Source organism: Micrasema longulum, unplaced genomic scaffold (genome assembly GCF_059751315.1).
Source record: "Micrasema longulum isolate JH-2025_06_02 unplaced genomic scaffold, ASM5975131v1 h1tg003124l, whole genome shotgun sequence".
NCBI classification, from domain to species: domain Eukaryota; kingdom Metazoa; phylum Arthropoda; class Insecta; order Trichoptera; family Brachycentridae; genus Micrasema; species Micrasema longulum.
Genome location: NW_028280220.1, coordinates 1 through 21,292, shown reverse-complemented (window position 1 = coordinate 21,292; position 21,292 = coordinate 1). Strand labels below are relative to the sequence as shown.

At 32.8% G+C, this 21,292-nt stretch overlaps 2 protein-coding genes across 3 annotated transcripts in view; one reads left to right on the top strand and one right to left on the bottom strand.

The window, feature by feature from the left end:
• Positions 1 to 8,215, top strand: part of Gart (trifunctional purine biosynthetic protein adenosine-3 Gart) — a 37,449-nt gene extending 29,234 nt beyond the window's left edge. For both annotated transcript variants that reach the window (XM_088241863.1, XM_088241862.1), the window contains exons 15-21: positions 244 to 359; positions 435 to 570; positions 1,832 to 2,010; positions 3,328 to 3,582; positions 4,947 to 5,108; positions 6,364 to 6,621; positions 7,355 to 8,215. In XM_088241863.1, coding sequence (XP_088097989.1) covers positions 244 to 359; positions 435 to 570; positions 1,832 to 2,010; positions 3,328 to 3,582; positions 4,947 to 5,108; positions 6,364 to 6,621; positions 7,355 to 7,540 — 1,292 coding nt within the window. In that variant the 3' untranslated portion in view covers positions 7,541 to 8,215. The remainder of the gene's footprint in view (positions 1 to 243; positions 360 to 434; positions 571 to 1,831; positions 2,011 to 3,327; positions 3,583 to 4,946; positions 5,109 to 6,363; positions 6,622 to 7,354) is intronic.
• Positions 8,216 to 10,206: 1,991 nt separating this feature from the next.
• Positions 10,207 to 20,475, bottom strand: Trp1 (translocation protein 1). Its single transcript, XM_088241865.1, has 6 exons — positions 20,329 to 20,475; positions 18,388 to 18,507; positions 16,763 to 16,974; positions 14,196 to 14,382; positions 13,138 to 13,292; positions 10,207 to 10,993 (listed from the first exon to the last, which is right to left on the bottom strand). Exons 1-6 carry the CDS (start codon positions 20,362 to 20,364, stop codon positions 10,852 to 10,854), a joined length of 852 nt encoding a protein of 283 aa, XP_088097991.1. The 5' UTR covers positions 20,365 to 20,475; the 3' UTR covers positions 10,207 to 10,851.
• Between the last annotated feature and the right edge of the window lie 817 nt (positions 20,476 to 21,292).

Sequence of the window (21,292 nt, the reverse complement as noted above, 5' to 3'; positions counted from 1 at the left end):
ATATACTAAATTTGATAAAATACATGGAAAAATGACATATTTGTAACTCAATATCATTTATTGTGATGCGTGCTCAGCTTGTTGTTTCAAAGTAGCCAATAGAAACATTAAATCCAATTTCAGTGCTAACAAAATTGCCATTTATTATATTTGAATATGAATTTTTTTCTTCGTGTACAATTTATTTTTATGCAACATTGGTGTATAAAATGAAATGTTTGCATGCCAACTTCGTATTTACAGGCGGTGAGACTGCTGAGATGCCGGGAATGTATAAGCCGGGAATGTACGATGTCGCTGGGTTCGCCCTCGGCGTTGTAGAGAAGTCCCAAATCCTCCCCAAACTGAACGATATCAATGTAGGTACCGCCCGCACATACACTGTTATGCATAGTTGATTCACGGAACAGTCACATTACTAATTGTATGTACAGGTGGGTGACTCCATCATAGGATTACCTTCCAACGGAGTTCACAGCAACGGATTCAGTATGATTCACAAACTCATGCAGAAGCACAGCTACACGATGAATGACCGAGCGCCTTTCAGTGAAGAAGGACTCACTTTTGGTAAGTTAATGAAATGCATTTATCAACAAAAATAATCAAAACTCTTCTAATAATTACATAATATGTTTATCCCTAAGAGCAAAAACCCGCCACTGGCTAATAGAATCGCCCATATGGACAAAAACCTTTCTATGATTATCAACCACGAAATTAGCTATAGTTTACAGCAATACAACAGGCCGTAGGTACTCAGGTCGAGAATTGCAAGCGCAAAGTGAAACCGTCTGTTACATGTTTTTTGTTAAACTAAAAACCGAACTAAAGTGCTTCTCTATTGAATTATTATTTTCTGAAGTATATCTTCTATATACAGCTTACCCACCACATACCGCACACCGCATCTGAGGACATAAGTCTCCTTGGCGGTGCCCACATACACGGAAAATTTGCTCGTTGTCAAACGAGAAAAGCTGCCCGAAGGAGCTCTCTGAAATCTGGTAGCCTTAGCATCTTTGTGCTGAAAGAAAGTAATCCAGAAGTACATAATATGTACTTCATTGGATTGAGAAGAGAGGGAAGTGAATTCTTCACTGACTGGGATTAAATTGATTGGACATATCTTCTATATACAGAGAAAAGTTTTTTTAATAAAAGAAGAAAAACAATTTTACTTTTCAACTCACCTACAAGTGTCGACTCAACACGGATTTTATTTTTAGCCAGTCGGGACCGAAGAAATAACGTGATAAAAAAAAAACAAAAATTAGTTGTTTTCAAAAAATTATTGAAGCCAAAGATCAAAACTAAATTCTGTTATTTTGATAAGTCTCGCTTTGAATTTTGACATGTACATAATTTAAGACATAAAAAACCTCTTCAAGAGTATGGAAGTCTAAGTATCCAGTATTTGTCAATAAATATTTAGACACACTCAAAATATTGTTGAAGCTGTGAATTTTCTTATTGTACTTTGTTGCCAAACTTATAGATAATTAACTTGAAGATGTTGTTTTTCTAAAGTTGGAATTCTAGTTGACAATACAAATAAAACTACCGTGTGGTCTATTACTATCTCGGAAGTAATTGATCAATGAATTGGATTATTTCTAATCATAGAGATGGGTTGTCGTCCCGTGGTAGTGTCGCAGAATCCGGATCAGGAGGTCCAAGATTCGAACCCCGCTCTACCATAACTTATTTCCCATTTTTTAATAAGGTTATTTATGTCTAAAAGAAAATGGTTCCAATATTGAAATATATGGAGCAAATCAACAGAACGTAAATATTTCTTTAAAAAGTGTTTTAACTGCTTTGATTTTAGCTGAAGAGTTCCTTCGACCAGCCAAGATATACGCACAGTGCGTCCTGCCGGCTATTCGCATGAACAAGATCAAGGCTATCGCACACATCACGGGAGGCGGACTACTGGACAACATTCCTCGCATTATACCCAAGGACCTGAGAGCTCGCCTCAACGCCAATTACTGGAACGTACATCCTGTGAGTACTCTCACACCATCGGGGAATTCCAGTTTCTTAATAAAAATATCAGAATTTATTATAAAAATATGTAACAGATGACTGATCCACAAATTAAAAAAAAAAAAAACATAGTTCAAAAAGGCTTTCATACAAAAATAATTCAATCCAATAGTTCTTTATTTAAATGATTTGATTTTATAATAAAGTTACCAGTCTTGAATTTGTTGCGAAAGCTTTAAAACTGGACACTTGCAAATTTGTAGATTTATATATTACTCGCTTATATTACTTTCTTATATAAAAAAATATAATAAACTACATAAAATTAGATGGATATATTTATCAAGATAAATATTTGTACCTGCTCAAAAATTGTACATATTATATTTTCAGTGTGAAGAAATATTTTGGTTTAAGTAAATTAACTCTTAAATAAAGCCTGCTGACTCAAAAAAATATTTGTGTGGCGGTGTTGGGTCAAATTAGACCCAGTTTTTAATGTCGCTTTTTAGGCATTTTTGTGGGTTTTATAATATTATCCTTTCATAACAATATACTCTGAATCATAAAAAGACGTGTGGTAAAGTTTTGTGTACAATTTTACATGATTTAGTTGAGGAAAATGATGCATAAAAAATACTGTTCACATAGTCGAAATCAAACCCATCTCCGGTAGGTATAAGTTAAAGAAATTATACTTGAATGTGCCTTGTACATTTTTAAGGGGCATTTTTAATTAGACGTAAATAACTGTGATATTAATGTAGATTTTAATTTATTCCATTTATTTTTTACAGTGCAGGTGTAAATTATAAACTTTAAAAAAAAAAAATTACAAAGGAAAATTTGTATTCTTGTGATTCATCCGAATGTATAAATTTTGGGACCATTTTCTTTCAGTTGTAAGTAACCGTGTTAGAAATTGGAAAATGTGTTAGAGCGGGGTTTGAACTCGGACTCACAGGACCACAACCCGCCAATTATAAATGTTATCTGTTAAAAAATAAACATAAACTTAAACGGTCCAAAAATCTTTTTTTTAATGATTCGTGGGGTGATGTTTTTTATGATTATTTAAGTTTATATTGATTATTTTGTTAATGATAATTAGGTTTAATAGATTAATTACGTTTTTTTATTTTTTATTATTATGTTTACTTTGTTGAATAACTAATTTAAGGCATGTTTCACTTTTTGTAAAATGTTTCCCTCGGCACGGACACCCCAGTGAGGGAACATTATTCTGTATAAAAAAAGAATACAAACAATGTAAAAGTATAAATAAATAAATATGCAATTAATTTTATAAATAATAATACATGATGGTCATCGCAGGTGTTTGCCTGGATAGCGGACACGGGCAACGTGGAAGACGCGGAGATGGTGCGCACATTCAACTGCGGGCTGGGTATGGTCGTGGTAGTGGCTCCCGAGGAACAGGCGGCCACCATGAACCTGCTGCGGGGGCACGGGGCCATGGTGGTGGGCTCGGTGCAGGCTCGGCCCCCGGGGGGAGCGCGCGTGGTGGTGGACAACTTCGGCTCCGCGCTGGACTACATCCGTCGCCTGCCCATGCTGCCCAGGAAGAGGGTAATCTGCATCATTACTCTATAATATACTAAAACTTCAAAGTAGTTTTACCAAGATACCACATGGTTTGCGTAGAATTCTTTTTTAAAGGAATAACCCGCTAAGCCTCTATTTCGAGGCTTGTCTGCTGACGTGGGATAGAGGGGATATGGAAGGAATCAATGAAAAATATACCACAACACCCAGACCAATTGAGAAAAAAATCTTTCTTGGATATTTTTCTTGCAACTGGCGGGAATCGAACTTGCGGCACCAGTTTCACAGTTGGCTGTCTAACCAACTGCATCACGGCACCTGTTAATATGAGGAAAGGCTTCGGAGACTTGACTCGACCACACTAGGACAGAGAAGAGCTGCATGGGTATTATGACTGCGAACTTGATGATATTAGAGAAATCAAAGTTCAACTTCAATCCAGCTAAACATTTTATCAATGGCAGATCTGTGGATGCGTGGAATGATCTGCCTCAAGAAATAGTTATGGCATCATCTGTTAATACATTAAACAATAAATCGGACATATTATATAGGACGTGAGGACACCTATTTAAAATATAACTGAGAACTATTTAAAATTTTATTGAAGTAAGGAACGCAGATTAAATTTTCGGGGTCATCCATTGCTTGGATTCGATCATACGTGTACCCCACATTAAACTTATCTATGCACTGGAAATTGCAAAAATTATGTTTAAGCATGCAAACGTTTGCTCGTATTGTGATTTATTTGTATTTCAAATTGATTTGAGGTGGCTACACGAGCTTTTTTAAAATACGAAGGTGAAACTTATTTCACTTGTCAATTTTAATTAAAAATTGAAAGTGAAGCCATGTTTTACAATTAAGTCAACACCATCTAGTGATTAAGATTGAAAGATTTGAGATAGTTACAGTGTATGCGTCAGACAATGAAGTATTACAGTATATCACCTTTTAAACAAATTAATATTTCATGTTGAACTTGCCAGGAATCGAACCCGGAACCTCGTGCATGAAGGGAAAATTTGCCATCCACTTCACTATATGGCAAATTTATCTCCACTCAAGGAGTAGCCATGGAGTCAAAAACACTCGTCTAGGATTCTATTTCATGTATTCTTACCTATTTTTTCTTTAAATTTTAAGTTTTTTAGGGAAGTACTTTTATTTTATAAAAACAGTATAAATATGTTATAGCTTTTTCAACGAGACAAAGAAATTCTTAAAAAAGGGAATAGAAAAAACAACAATTTATATAATCTCTTAACTTTCACTATGTTGGAATCTCTTTAATTTTTTTGAATTGTACTGTAATTATTCAAAATAAGGTAGAATGGAATAATGAGAAAAAGCTTCGAGTAAAGCACGTTTTGGTGATTTTTCAGGTGGGTGTCCTAATTTCAGGAAGTGGAACAAATCTTCAGGCTCTCATAGATGCCACCCGCGACCCGCACCAGGGAATCTGCGCCGACATTGTTCTAGTGATAAGTAACAAAGAAGATGCTTATGGGCTGCAGAGGGCGCAGGCGGCTGGCATTGCCACCAAAGTAACCAATTGTTTAAGAAAAATAATCAGTAAATTTTAGTTCACTAATCATGCGTCTATAAAATAATTTATGGCGCTTATGGCAACACTTCAAAAACAAGTACTAAAATAGAACTACCAATCATTATTCACTAGGCCACTTCCAGGAAATTTAAAAATATTTTTAAAATATTTAGTTGACAGCATAATTTGTAAAAATCAACTGTACTTTTATCTGATTTTAATCACTTTCTATTAGAGTTAGATACTTTAAAACTTTAATGACTTGTATTTTTTATTATACCTAAATAATTATTGTCTTTGAAAATAATATAACATCTGTATATTTTTTTGCACTAAATAACTAATAATAAATAACTTGTAAAACTATGAGTATCAAAAAATAAATGCCCATGTTTTGGTTCCACTTTTATACAGGTCATTATTATACTAATGCTTATTATTATTATGGATAACTTATATAGCGCCATTTTCGTAATATAATACCTCAAGGGCGTTTTACAAAGTGATTGTATAAAGAAATAAATTTAATTTAACTTTTTTAATTTGTAATTGAAGAAAAACAAGTTACTTTGTCACCACATGCCAAGGATTTATTCAAATGATTTAGAGAACAAGTGGGTTTTAAGTTTTTTCCGAAACATCACTTCACTCTCACAGTTTCGCGCACCCCTGCTGGGAGAGCATTCCATGCAGTAGGGCCTTAGATATTCTTGAGCAGAGTTGTGCAGTGACTTATACATGAGCCAACAGAGTTTGTATTCCACCTTCTGTGGAAAACATAACCAGTGTAATTCCTGAAGTAGTGGAGTGATATGACTGAACTTAGATATTCCAAAAATAAGTCTCGCTGCGGCATTTAATACAGACTGCCTAACAATCAATCTGTTTTTTTTTTGTTCCTCGAGAAGGTGAAACAGCTGTTACAAAAATATAAAATAAGTCTATTCAAAAAACCAATATATCGACCATGTTCAGGACCAAAGCTTCAAACCACAATTCTGGAAAAAACCGTTTCATTATTTCCAGTTAATTAAACAAATTGCGTAGATCTTATAAACATTCTGGTAAAAGAATTTGACTGTAAATGTCTATTGATTTAATTCCTTTTGTCAGAATGTGTATAAGACTTACACAATACGCTTAAAACAGATTAGAAATAATGAAACTGCCTTTTCCAGAATTGTGGTTTGACGCTTTTGTCCCGAACACTGTCGATATTATTTTGGCTATAATATGATTACAAATCCAATCAGGTAATATCACACAAGGACTACGCGGTACGTGAGGACTTTGACCGGCAGCTGACTCTGGCGCTAGAGGAAGGCGGAGCGGAGCTGGTGTGTCTGGCCGGCTTCATGCGCGTGTTGGGCGCGCGGCTAGTGGCGCGGTGGCGCGGGCGGCTGCTCAACATCCACCCCGCGCTGTTGCCGCGCCACAAGGGGCTGCATGCGCCGCGCCGTGCCCTGGAGGCCGGGGACCGCGAGGCTGGCTGCACTGTGCACTTTGTGGATGTGAGAAATTACTATCTATTTCTTTGATTTATTTAAACACTTCTGTTGAAAGATGGCTAATTTATTATGTTTCTGTGCCATTAGGTATTGTTATGGCAGTTCCCAGGAGGCTGCGAAAATAAGCGTAATTTTTTTTTTTAACCAATTCTTAGAAATTTTTACTTGAACCCTATGCACAACTATTTGACAGACAGATAGTGCAGAAGTTAAGTATACCGTCTCGATATATACAGATGAAGATAGCGTTCATAATCGAGGCACAGGGTTATGAAAAACGTAATAAACAGGGGATATTTGAATGAGAATGTATGGAAAAAAAATTGGACCTAAACATTACGGCATAAAAAGCGGGAAAACATAAAATTGAGGAACGTAAAAATGAGGTTTTACTATAATTAAATTTTTAAAATTAAATGCAGTATGACGCACTAGAAAGTCATCATTATCAACAAAATAGCAGTATACTATTGAAGAATTTAAATAATGTTACTTGACTTGATTACATTATTATTATTGTACGTTAAATGAAGATTTGTTTCAAAAGTTTAGTGCATACTAAACATACTCTTTATAGTAGTGAAGAGAGCTAAGTGGTTACATTATTACAATACTGAGTTTCGCTAAAGTGTGAAGATGACAATTTGTGAAAAGCCGTCTTTTATTTTTCTGTTTTTATAAATAAAAATTCTTTATTCCTGTCAATTAAAAACTTGTGTTATTATTTTGCTACCAGGATGGGGTAGACGATGGCGCTATATTGGTGCAGGAGAAAGTTGCCATCAACTCGGATGACACTTTGGAAACCTTGACAGAAAGAATCCACCAATCCGAATATCGAGCGTATCCTCGAGCCCTCAGACTCCTCGCCAGTGGCCGTGTTCGCTTGGGACCAGACAACAGACTTATCCACATTTACTAACCATTAATTCCTCATACTTGCACCACGTTCAATGGTTAACTAGTGCCATACTTCGGACACATTTCTTCAATACCTCGTAATAACTACCAACAGTAAAGTTTATTAAATCATTAAAGTAAATAAAACATCACTGGTCAACTTTGATATGATTTTGAATTCTTAAAAAATAACATTATTGTTCTCAAATAGGAGGTGTAAATAGCATAAATATCTTTAATTGTTAATTATTATGTTTAGTGTTTTACTATTAAGTCTGATGTGAATATATGTATATGTTTATGATATTATCAAACTACAAATTTAATGTAGTATTTTGAATAAAAATATTGAATTTATTGATGGTGTCTGACAATACTTATGTTCAGTTGCAACATTCCTCAGTTTGTAAATTTATGTTATGGATAGAGTCCGACTATTGTCAGGCAAGTCTGCGTAGATCAAAAGTAGCAGATACATTTAACGCAAAACTATAAATCAATTCATGATAATTTATTATTGCTGAAAAATTTAATGAGATTAAGACATTTTACTGAAGACAATATGTGCAGAGATCTTGAAAATAAGCATTAATTTATGTGATCCTCAATACATGGTGATTTTTTGTATGCACAATATGTAAGAATACATAATGACCAATAGATATATGTATGTATATTTACGAAAAATATAATAAAATATGAATATTCTTAAAAATATCATTATTTTTCTATTGTTATTTTTAAGGACATGACATTTACAAAATAAATAAATTATAAAAAATATTGTAGTTTTCATTTTGACTTTCACATTGAAAATGTTCCAAGAAAAAAATGGTACATTGATCGTCCTAAAAATTTTTAATCTGCCAACTAAATAACTCTTGATGTAAAAAGTGATCCAGGTATTATTAAATTTAAACATTGATTGCCTCCAATTGCATTTAGTTTATCAGCTTGTTTTTAAAACAAATAATGTTTCATCTACCGATATATATATATATATTTAATTCAGCTGCATTTCTCCTAACACAATTGAGTTACAATAATTTTAGCTTGGTGAGACATTATTAATATACTCTACTAGCCTACTGTGATAATGATTTTATCAAGGTTTTGAAATTTTACTAGGGTTGTGATTCTGAATTTACATTATTACGCAAATAAAATTTATTTATTAGATAGTTGAAAATTCCAAATGCCCGACTGAAAAATTAAATTTTGCATTCTGCTACTTATATTAATATTGTGTGTAAGTGCAAGAAATTCTAATAAATCAGAAAAATAAAGAAGATATTTACTATGGTAATTTACATTTATTTATAACATCAGACACCCACAAGAAGATTGGATGAAATAAATTGTGTGGTAAATAATATTAACAAGGAAGTAAATATTTTAAATGATAGGAAATATCTTTCTGCATATCAATTTTGCGGGTAGTATTTATCTGTCAAGTAACATAATTGAGTGTGTAATAATTTTCAACCACCTTTTCAGATTTCAAAACAAAATTGATACTTATTAATTCTTTCATAGTGAATGATATTGAAAAACTGTAATTATGTACATAATAAAACATATATGTATGTATTATATTGGAATATTGAAATAATACAATCATAGTTTGAAACAGTAACTAGATATTTTTATTAACTTCCACAATGAATACACAAAAACCATAAACATATTTTATAAAATTATAAAAATATACCTTTGTACTGAGCATGGACACCGGTACAAATTTAAAAAAACACAAAGGCCATATTTCCAACTAAAGGTGTACAGTTAGTTGTATCAATAGCTGAATGTACTTGTTTGTAAATACACAGTAAATGTAAAACCAATCTAAATGCAAATAAACATCACTGTTTTAATAAATACCATAAATAAATAATAATTAATTTAAAAAAGCACCTTCTGGCAAATCCAGATTCTCATATGCGAGTTTAGTTTTAATTTTAACTATACTTATCTTATAATTGTGTCTAGAATTTCTTTACTTTATGCCAAGATCATCCGCCCAGCACTATTTTTATGTTCCAGAGAAGCATAAAGGATTGTTTACTGTATTTGAAAAACCAAAAACTCAAATTGATAGTTTTAAAGATATTGTAATATTTGTGATTAAGGTGAAGCCGCTACTATAGGTACATATTTATTTTATATGTGAATAAGGAGTTAACATAAAACTGATAGAATCAGAAACTTAATTCAATTCATTTAGGATGTTCTAAATCACAAATAGACCAATAAATTAATAATGTATGCAGATACAGTAAAACCTCTTTTCACACTTTTCTATACTTACGTAAAGAATTAAATGAAGAAAGTGAGTGTTACCCTCAGAGTAATAAGTTAATAGACTCGCCCATTAAGAGAAAAACAATTCTATGATTATTGACCACAAAGTTAGCTACAGATTACCTATAGCCCTAACCGAAACCTTCCATTACACGTTTGTTGTTAAACTAAAAACCAAACTAAAACCCAAATAAAAATTTGGAACGCTTTTGTTCTATGCAATAGAACTTAACGGCTTCTCTAGAGAATTATTACGCTGAGGTGTTACTCGTCATACATGAAATTACTCAAATAAATCGGAACAGCGCACATCAATGTTAAAACTATCCTTTTTTTATTTAGTAGAAAGATTTTTTCTACATATTAGAAGTAATTTTTTTCAATTAATTTATTTTTTATAAAACCATATAAACTTTAAATGATTTTTGACAAAATGTCTGACAAACAAAAAATAAAATGGCACCAAATTTTTATTTTCACTTCAAATGAATAGATACCTAACATTAAATCTAGGAACGTAAAAAATCAGTTTTACTGTTGTAATAAAATAATGTACATACAATGTATTTTTTTAATGGTTCAATTTTGATTTCATATTATACCTTTACAGTTAAAAAAAATAACACCGATGAAATATAAAGCAACACGACAACATTTCACCACATCGAATTATTATAATCAAATTCTAAGCATCTTAAAAGCAGCTGCAAATAAATCCAATCTAAGAGTTGCCTAATTTTGAAGACATAATTCTAGCAACGATGAAACTATCATCAATGGCTATCAAATACAGTGGAAAATTGCTGATAGCCTTCTCTGGGTTGTTATGCCGTCAAAAATGTCAGGAAATGCGGCATAACAAACTGGAAAAAAACACCACCAAATTCTGCAAAGATGTGAAAATTCAAAAAGTGGTAAATTGATTTATAATTTATGTACATGAAAATATTATGTACAGTATTATGTGTCATTATATGTAAGATTGATTAAGTAGTGATTAGTAACTAGGTACGGATGTGTGTGAAGAGATTATTATGAAGTATCCACATCTTGCGCATCGACTATCTCAAAGTCCTTTCCGGTGGAAGAACGTTGGCTCCCTTCCGATTCGCTCTCCGTGTTATCGGCAGGACCGCCGGGAGTTTCCTCATTCTGTGAGTCGCCCTTTTCGCCCCTAAAAACAAAGTAACAAAATAAACATAATACATTATTAAAAGAAACAATTTAATTTTCTGATACTTTCAAATTTTTAAAAGGCACTCTGTTTCAAGTGGTAGATTTTTACTGTGATAAAGATGCAATCTCTTTTGGCTTATAAATTCGAAGGCCAAGCAACAAAGCCATTAAAACTGGAATTTAAAAGATTAAAGAGATCCAGGGATAACTCACTAATATAACCAGGATTGTAATACACGAGAACTGGGTACATCATAGAAAAGGTGAGAACTTGACACATTTAAATTAGTTAAAGAAGAGGAAAAGCATTTAAAAAATAAAATTACTTAAGCGAAACTAACATTAAAAAAATCTTAATTGTATTTTATTAAATTCAATAAATAAATATCATAATTTCCCTATCCAATCCCATTGGGCACTGCATTGGCACTCCAATTGCAACGTATGTAGATCATTTTTGTTACATGTAAGGTAAGGTGATCAGTCTTACGCTTCAGGTGCCAGTTCAAGAACAATTAAATACGTATTGCAGTGTAGAACCACCTTTAAAACCGATATTTCACGCCCACCCTGGCAGGGATCGAACCAAGGACCTGGAGTATGGTAGGTAAACTCCCCAACAACAACACTACAAGGTAAACTTGTCTCCACTGGATTTTCTTTTTCATTATTTTTACCCAAGAGAAGCCATCGAGTGAAACACACTCGTCCCGGGTTCTGGTTCTATTTAACACTCAGAACTCTATTCTTCATCCACCCACACACAGAAATGCATATTTGAATACAACGTAAGTCATTTTATTCCGTATTTGAGATTATGATTGATTATTTTTTACCATACAAAATACAGTAAAATCCCATTTTTACGTTTTTCGAGGGAACAAGAAAAAAGTGTAAAACTGAGGAAAACGCTAAAGTGAGGAAATGAAAAATGTATGGAAAAAATAGGAATTACATAAAAATAAAATTAATTTGCTACACTATAGTGAACATATACTTCCAGAAAAATTGTAAATACTGTGATAACTGGAAATCGACAATATTTTTTTACCTATTTTCAATGATTTCACTAAAAATATTTTAAAATTTTTTCAAACAATATTATGTAATCTGTTTTTTATTTAATTTAAAAACAGCACGTTAAAAATTATTTTATGAGTAAATTAAAAGAATAATTAAAATAGAATTTTGAATTTGCATAAAATAATTTTTCCCCTAAATGTTGGGAAATTTTATTTATACGATATCACTTTTTTTTCTATAGCATCACTAAAAACAACTGTCATATAGATCACGGAAAAATTGTTTCCACTTTTATGACAACTTTTTAAACCATCTTTTTTATAACTTTAAATTTTTCTATTGTTATGTTTTAAACATCGCAATTTAATTTAATTTAATGATATTATAACTTTATTGTTTCTAAACGTTTGTCAACTGCGTATCATGATTTGTACAAGTCAATATGACGTTTTTGTTCAAATGAAAACTAAGACTAACCCTAAAGGAAGACACTTAAACAAAAATGTCAATTACACTGCACCTGCTTTGAATTTAGGTTAAGACAATAATTTATCCTAATTTTGTTTAATAACAAAGATTATTTATTTATTTTTTATTGTATCTCCACACCAAATTAGAATAAGGACAGTAAGAAAACCTCAGAGTAATAATTCTCAAGAGAAGCCCTTAAGCTATATTGCATAGAACAAAAGCGTTCCAAATTTTTGGACTGGTTTTAGTTTGGTTTTTAGTTTAACAACAAACGTGTAATGACGGTTTCGGTTAGCGCTTGCAATTCTCAACACAAGTACCCACGGCCCGTAGTATTGCTTTAATCTGTAGCTAACTTTGTGGTCAATAATCATAAAAAAGTTTTTCTCCATATGGGCAACTATATTAGGTTATTACTCTAAGAGGAAAACATACAGTACTCAATGTGTACCAATATATTTTAGAAAACAAATTTACTTTAAGCTTCTCATCAAAAAATACATGATGTTTTAAGTATGAAAAATCACTGATTTGACTCTTCTGAAAAGTTGGGTTTTTGTAGACATTGTAGTTTACGTGTAAATATGTAATAAATTAGTAAAACATACAAAGTTTTATTTTTGTTTGTTTTATCCGTGCATGTTTTACCTGTCACACTCCCCATGAAGTTCATCCTTGGTGTGACCCTTGGCGGGCAGAAGCGGCTCTGCATCTCCGTCTCCCTCATCGTCGGAACATTTATCTTTCTTCTTTTTCTTCTTCCCTTTCTCTGACTTCTTGGCTCCGTCTCCCTTATACTCATACTGCGGAGTATTTATACAAATTAATATGCATACAAATAATAATATTTAAATCTTACAGTATAGCTTCTTATTTTTTATTGCTGAAATTTCAGAGCACATTGCGGCGTCCGCAGAGGAAAAATAATGTTTTTGTTTTGTCAAAAGATGCTGCAATGCACCAAAAAAACGCAATTTACACATTATTGTTTAGATAACTGCAATAAAATCCTAAACTAGACTAACTTAAATTTTTATTTAAATCATTTCAGAAAACTAGGAAGACCTACAAAGATATGGCAAGTCCAAATCCAATAGATTGAAGACGGCCATGTTGAAAGTTGAAATAATTAGCATGCGTGCATTAGAAGATGTACGAATGTTGAGGAAGTGAAGTCTGTATGCAAAGCCAAAAAGGTGTGAAGTTCTATCCTCTCTGCCTACCCTCGATAGTTTGTTTAGATCTCATTTCATCGGCGGGAGCGTACACTATAATAGGCGCAGTTCTATTGCCTACCTTATTTCATTGAATCATCATGAATCATCATGAAAATATTAATTTTTAACCCATAGAACCCATTCATTAGTTAACCCATAGAAAATTTGTTGATAATGATCCTTAAGATAAAAATAACTTTATTTAATCTACTTACATATAACTTTGAATTATGTATCCTTAACTCTGTTCTGTATAAATACATTTAACTTTTTAATAAAGATACCAGTCTCAAAGATGTCGCGAAAGCGATGAAACCCGTCACTGGATATTCCAAATTTGTGGATTAAAGTATCACTCGTGTTTTATTTATATAATAAAAAAAATAAAATATTAATTGAAATATTTCTATGAAAATCGAGTACATAGAATAGGCAGTTGACACTCGTGATACAGAGTGCATGTCTTAAATTATACATATTTTAGTTTACCTGATAAAGGGGCCAGAAAGATGCGAAGAAGCCGACATCCTCGGTGAGGTTGGGTAGGAGCCAGAGGTGGTGACGGGAGAGGGAGGCAGCCCACACGAGACAGAACACCACCAGGCGTAGTGTGGTCAGCGCAATGATCAGAACCAGGAAGCCAACGGCCGCCACACTCAGGTAATAAACACCCTTCCTAAAACATTCACCCATTATTCAAAATTTATATGTATTAAAACTAACAACTGAAACAAAACGGTGAACCAAATACATTTATGCCTTGTAAGGAAATAGGGAATACAATATACGTATCGAAAACAACGGAATATTTGTCCTAATTTTGTTCAACATTATTTTTGTTCAACATAGCTATAAAAATAAAAACTTGGTGATCTTTTTATAATAATACAGAATACACAACAGGAAATTCAATGATACTAGAAATTAAAATTAAAATAATGACTCGGAGTCTTGAAATGTTATGTTTGGTCTATGCAGCTGTAAGGTTGTGAAACATGGACTCTCACCGTCGTTCTGATGAATAAGCTCAAGGCATTCGAAATGCGGCGCTACCGAAGAATAAAAAAAAAAAAATGGACTCACCGTATTAGAAATGAGACAGTTCTTAGTATAATAAATACGGTAAAATGACACAAGACGGAGTATCTCGAACATATTATTAGGGGGCCGGAATAAAAGGTTCTATAAATTATAATAGAGGGAAAAGTTGAATGAAAATAATAGAGTAGAAAGAAGCTTTCCTGGCTACATAACACACGCAAGTGTACCGGGGGTTTGGTGTGGGGAGTTGTTCCAGCTAGCAAAGGATCAAGTCAAATGCAATCATAAAAATCTCACAGGTCGTAAAAATTTGTACACACAGATAGTTGTAAGTTCTCACGTGAATTTTGTTTTGTTTGCATCGACCATTTTGATGAATACGAATTGATCATTTTAGTTTCGCTCTACTGAACTACATAATCAGGTTCGCACAAATCTTACTTTGCAAAAATAAGTTTACGAACGGATAATTGTTTTGAAATTTTCTTGATGAATCAGAAATGTTAATAATTATCACACTTCACATTTACACAGGTGACGTGTTAATTTATACTCTGTCAAGCGACTACACGTGTGTCCACAGAATTTAAATGGATAAAACACTATGGTTTCCTTTGATAACAAATTTAAAATTTCTGCACGGAAAATATAAATCTAGGTACTCAGATTAATTTGATATGCATATTATTAGTAGAACGGTATAAAATTAGTACTAATAATTTTGCTACTGTAAAAATAAATACAGAAACGAAAATACATTCAGAAGGTCAGAAATATATTTAAATGGACACAATTATGATTTAAATTGGTAAATGTATTGTTGCTATGTAAACATATTAAATATTTGTTCAGGTGAAATTTCAACCAAACTGAAGAATCAAATAAAACAAAACTGTGGATAAAAAAAACTATTGCTACCCATAACATACTTTAAACAGTATTAATACAATAATAACTAAGACTACAGTACTGCACAATTATGTAAATAATTACAATAACTTTTTTATCCATCAAGCTTGCCTAATTTCAAATCCAAAATATTAAAGGCAATTTATTTCGAATTTCCTATCAGTAATTGTAAATTTTTTGAACTGGGTTGTAGTCCCGTGATAGCTTCGCAAACTCACGGACCAGAGGTGCGAAGTTTGAAACTTGATGTCAAGTTAAAAAAAAAAATGATCATAAATCATATTTTGGTAAACTGTGGCTTTTAATAAATATTTAAAACCAATTATTTTTAACCTCTTGATGATTTATAAAAGGCGTGTTCTAGAGAGTGAGTTATTTTCGATAGATTTTTTCAAATTAATTAACGATAAGACCATGTGAAATTTTAAAACCATTGTAAAACAGTTGGTTAAATAAAAGAAACTTGAGAATAAATTATTTTTCTGTGTAGTTTCATTGACAGTCTTAAATCATGACATAATCTGGGAAATAATTACCACGCCCCTGTGCAACCATACGCAGCTTAACTGAAATTGTGTGGTCTCGCAGTTGAGGTGGTACACATAGAGGTTAAATAAAAATTTTAATAGTCATTTTTGACAGAAATAAAAGCGGCGAGTAAACGCATTAAACACCAGACCACAAAGTGATCAATTCAAAAAATAAGTCGAGCTCATTCTACACACTACCATCACGCGACAAGATCTGTGCATTATATAAGGCTGAGATAAGCATTATCGACAAAATAAGGGAGTGCCGTGTAGGTTTGGACATGTAGAGCGAACTGACGGTGAAAGTATGGCTAAAAGGATTTACAATATGAATGTTGATGGATACAGAAAACAAGTAAGACCGAGAAAGATATGGCATGATCAAATTCAACAAATACTTGAAGATGGACAAGTCAGAAGTCAGAATAATCGGCATGCGTGTATGAGAAAATGTAAAGGAAGCTAGGTCTGTATGCAAAAACAAAATGATATGGCATCCTGTTCTCTCTGCCTAGCCCCAAGGAGAAACGGCGTGGTTATTTTTGTGTTTGTTACATAATGTACGGGTAAATTTACCTGACGCTCGGCGGCCAGAGGGGGAACATGCAGACACCGATGGCCCCCAGCACGAGTGCCGCCCCGATGATCCAGTAGTAGAAGGGAATGGGGTCGTATATCCATACGTAGGCTTCCGGGCCATCCACAAACACCTGATCGTTGTGCATGTCCAGGCGAATCTTGCGTTTCTTGCGCTGCTGCTCTTTATCTTTGGTCTCTCCTTTGCTCTCCTGAAGGAACGAACATATATTCAGATGTTAAGCTCAATAATGGAATCTCAAAAAATAATTATAGTAATTAAATTAACTTTTATTTAAAAATATCTTATATTAAACATTATTTTCATACATTCTGAATTCCTAATATTATAAAGGTAAATTGGGATATGATGAATATTAATGCTTAAGGCTTTGACGATGTTAAAGGGATACAAAATATATGTCAAGAAATGTAAAACATATCGATAATCTAATTCATTGGTAAAACTTCTCCAAATTACAAGATCAGTTTTTTTTTGTTAAATTAAAAAAAAAAACAAATAACAAATAAGCCAATTACAGGTTTTCATAAGTAGCAACACAGTAAGATAATATCGACCCTGGAAAGAAAAAAGTTACGTGTAGCAACATTACAGAAGAACCATTTAAAGCATTTTTATTTTTAATTAACAGCTGAGATAGAAATAGAAATGAAAATTTACAAAAAAATAATAAGCTATTTGAAAATCAAACAATATACGACGAATGTGGGCAGCATAATTCATTCAATTGTATATTTTTGTGTTCTATGTGTTTAGGTGTGCGTTTATAAATAACATTTTTAAAAAAAAACTCCAAATAATAATTAACATCTAAGAAATAAACTTGTGTTCGGGCGGATGAAAAATACAGTTCTGTGGTTGAAATAAAACCCAAATCCTGAATTAAAGTTTTCGACTGATGGCTGCTCTCAGATAAAAATCCTGAGTAAGGATATCGAACGAAGATAAATATGCCTCGTTGTGTAATGGTTGGCGCATTCCCCTACCATTCTTGAAGTCCCGAGTTCGATTCCTGGCAGGGTGGACGTGAAATATTGATTTTAAAGGTTGTTTTATCTGAAATATTTTACTGTTCCTAGACTGGTACCTGAAGTATAGGACTGATCACCTGATCACTTCATGAAATAGATGATCAAAATACGCTGAATTAATGCAGTGCCATATGCACCACCAAGTGTGGAAAGAGGGATGATGACGAAGACTTTGTGGGTGGCTGTCTGTGAGACTGAGATCAAGAACGAGTTTCCTCAAAGTCACAACTCGGCGATGGGCTCTGGATAATGCCATCCGAAAACAAAAACACCGACCACAATTTGGACTTCCCTTTGTAGAATGTTCTCAACAGACTACGGGTAGGGGTGATTAGGTGCAAATATAATCAACAGAAGTGAGGTTTTCCGGAGGAAAATGAAACGAGTTACGATTGTGGAGAGGTGCAGGATGATCCTCATCTGCTCCGGCGTCCTCAAATACGGCTGGCTCGTGAAGAGGATGATTTGAGGATGGCCACTGACAAGGCAATATCTGTCTGTGAGTACCGAGGTCTGAAGCCCGGACTTGGTAAGTAAGTAAGTAAAATACACTTGCAAATTTGGCACTATACCTTTCCCTCATTTTGACTTTCAGCAGTTCCATCATCCTTTTTCTTTGGTTCATCCTTTTCCGATTTGTCGCTGTCTTTCTTTTTGCTTCTTCCTTTTAATTCTTGTTCAGTCACTGTCACCTATAAAGAACATAACTGCACTGTGAATAAATGCCACTAAAATTCTAACAAAATATAGTAGAAGTCAGTTTATCTGAACTCTAGTCGTACGGATTTCCAAATATCAGGATCATAATCAGGAAATAAAAAATAAATAAGATAATATGATAACAATAAAAAGGGGCCCTGGCGGCCGACGCGTTTCTTCGTCAAAGTAAATAACTTTGCCGGGCATGATTAACTAAGATTTATGTGATAACATCTGACACGCATTAATCCGGATTATTAGAAATTTACTGCATGTTAATGCTTCAAAATAGCGGAAATATATTAAACCCATTCATGAAGATAGTTCCATATGGAACTCAAAAAAGCATTGACATTCTATCCCATCATATTGAATTGTCTTGTAACAATAATTACGCAGTTAACAGTTATTTCTAGTCTCAATAGATGTATGTATGTAGTTGCTATGACGACGTGCCAGAATTTTGAAAAGGGTGATTTTTTTACAAAATGTAAAAACAGATGAGGTTAACCATAAAACCTATAGTTTTTTTTTGAAAACGTCATATATTTTATTTATAAGTCAGAAAAAAATACTATTTTAGTATAAAAAAAGCATTCCATATATTATACAGAAATGTTTTTACTGGAGGCTCCCAGGGGGTGGGTAAACAAAATGTTTGAATTTTGATAAAATTTCAGCATGAAATTTGAAAAAAAAAATCTTTGTCATGATTGGGTTAATTTAATTACACAGTACCTACAGATATATCATTGTATGCAACAACACTTTGTTTAACTAACTGCAATGACTCAGGTGAGAATATTTCGCAAACAATTTATATTTTCTCGAAATATTTGTATCACTAACTAGTTTTGGAAAACAACTCTTCGATTTGTCAAGGTGTAAAATGAATAAACTAAATATACACGTATCAAAATGGTTAAAAGTAAATAAATTAAATATCGCAAAAACAAAATGTATGAATATTGGGAGAAAAAAATATACCCAAAGGATATTGATAATCTATACATAAATTCTGTGGATAAAATAAAGTATCTCGGAATTTACTCAGATAGATATTTAAATTTCATAACACATTCTCAATGTGTAACAAAAAAAAAACGTTTATGGGACGATTCAGAAATGTAATGGATACAGTCATGTTCTTATCTATAAAACAATCATATGTCCACACACAAATTACTGTTCTTCCATTATTTTTTTATGTAATGAAGGGGAAATTAAAAATATACAAATTCTTTAAAATAAGGCAATGAGGATTATACTCAAAAGAAATATGTATTCTAAAGTAGAAAGAATGCACAAAGAAATTGGCTCGCTCAAAGTAAAGTAACAAATAAAATATAATTTATCAATTTTTATACATAAAATTATAAAGGGGATAAACAAAATACAAAATCTAATCAAATTTAATCAACAATGCCATACATTTGAAACTAGGGATAAAAAAAAAGATAAGACACCGAGAAGAAAAACAGAGTCTCAAAACTCATTGTACCAAGGGATTGAAGCCGTACAATGAGTTGCCTGAAGAAATATGTTTTTGAGAAATTTTGAAAATAAATTGTAAAAAGTTTATATTAGTTCTTAAGATGTTATGCACTAACTTAATAAAGCATAAATAAATTAATCTGTTATCATTAATGTTATGTTGATGTCATTGAGTTTGGAGATTCTTGAAGAGAGGCTATTGAATTAACAGATATTTCATGGTTAAAAGTTTTTAATAAGGGACTTTTTCAAATACGTATTTTGATAATTTCCTTGAAAAACTTCAGTAAGTGGCAAGGATATCGCAATTAAAAACTCACTTTCTTAGCTCGGTGAAAGAATTTATGCACAAGCATTTCATTAAGGAAGTTGACCACATCTGTTCTCTCCACAAACAACGGAGTTTCGCTGGTTCCCCATTTGGACCCCAAGAGAGCATCCACTGTCTTGGATCCTGAAATATATTTTATGTAATCATAATATTTCACATCTCATAATCATTATAATACTCTTTCATACAAATAAACCTCACACCCTATAAAATCTACCAGGTATTCATAAATATAATATTTATACATAAATTTTAAAACGTGCCGGCCTCGTGGTGTAATGGTCAGCACGTTTGCCTACCATGCAAGAGGTCTCGGATTTGATTCCCAACATGGTTGATATAAAGTATTTATTTAAAAAGGTATTTTTACACTAGAATATTTCATAGTCCCTGGACTGGTACTTGAAGCGTAAGACCGATCATCTTACCTTCATGTAACAAAAATAATCAAGATATGCTGCGATTGGTGTAAATATGCAGTGTCCTATGCACCATTAGGTGTGGAAAGGGAATGATGATATTTTATTCCTTATTTTTGCGACAATTATTGTGAACTTGTGAAGTCAAAACAATAAAAGTAATGTTTTTTTTGATAAGTGAAATGTTTAAGTACGCCTTTTTAATGGTTATTTTTTCTTTGTAATTGACTTTGAAAAGTGCAAATAATATGTAGACTTATAATATTTTACGTTTGAATTTCTATAACAAGACTTACCTAGAATTTTTTATTCTCTTCCCCAATAAATTTCGCACCGCATGAGAATTAGAGATCTGTTCGACGTTGGTACTGTTCGCATCCCGAGATCCGAACCGTATGAAATCCGCGTGCGCGAACGACACTATTTCTTCTTATCTCGCTCACGCACGTGGGGTTCTTATGGGGCTTATTTCACGGTGCAATTCGCATGTGATGCAAACAGTAAACTCATAAAATGTTTGTCTGTATATGTTGA

Coding starts and splice junctions, on each gene's coding strand:
- Trp1 (XM_088241865.1), bottom strand. CDS start 20,364: ATGCTTGTGCATAAATTCTTTCACCGAGCTAAGAAA. Junction 16,975..18,387: donor AAAGTCAAAATGAGGGAAAG/GTATAGTGCCAA, acceptor TCGTTCCTTCAG/GAGAGCAAAGGAGAGACCAA. Junction 10,994..13,137: donor CTTCATGGGGAGTGTGACAG/GTAAAACATGCA, acceptor CTTTGTTTTTAG/GGGCGAAAAGGGCGACTCAC.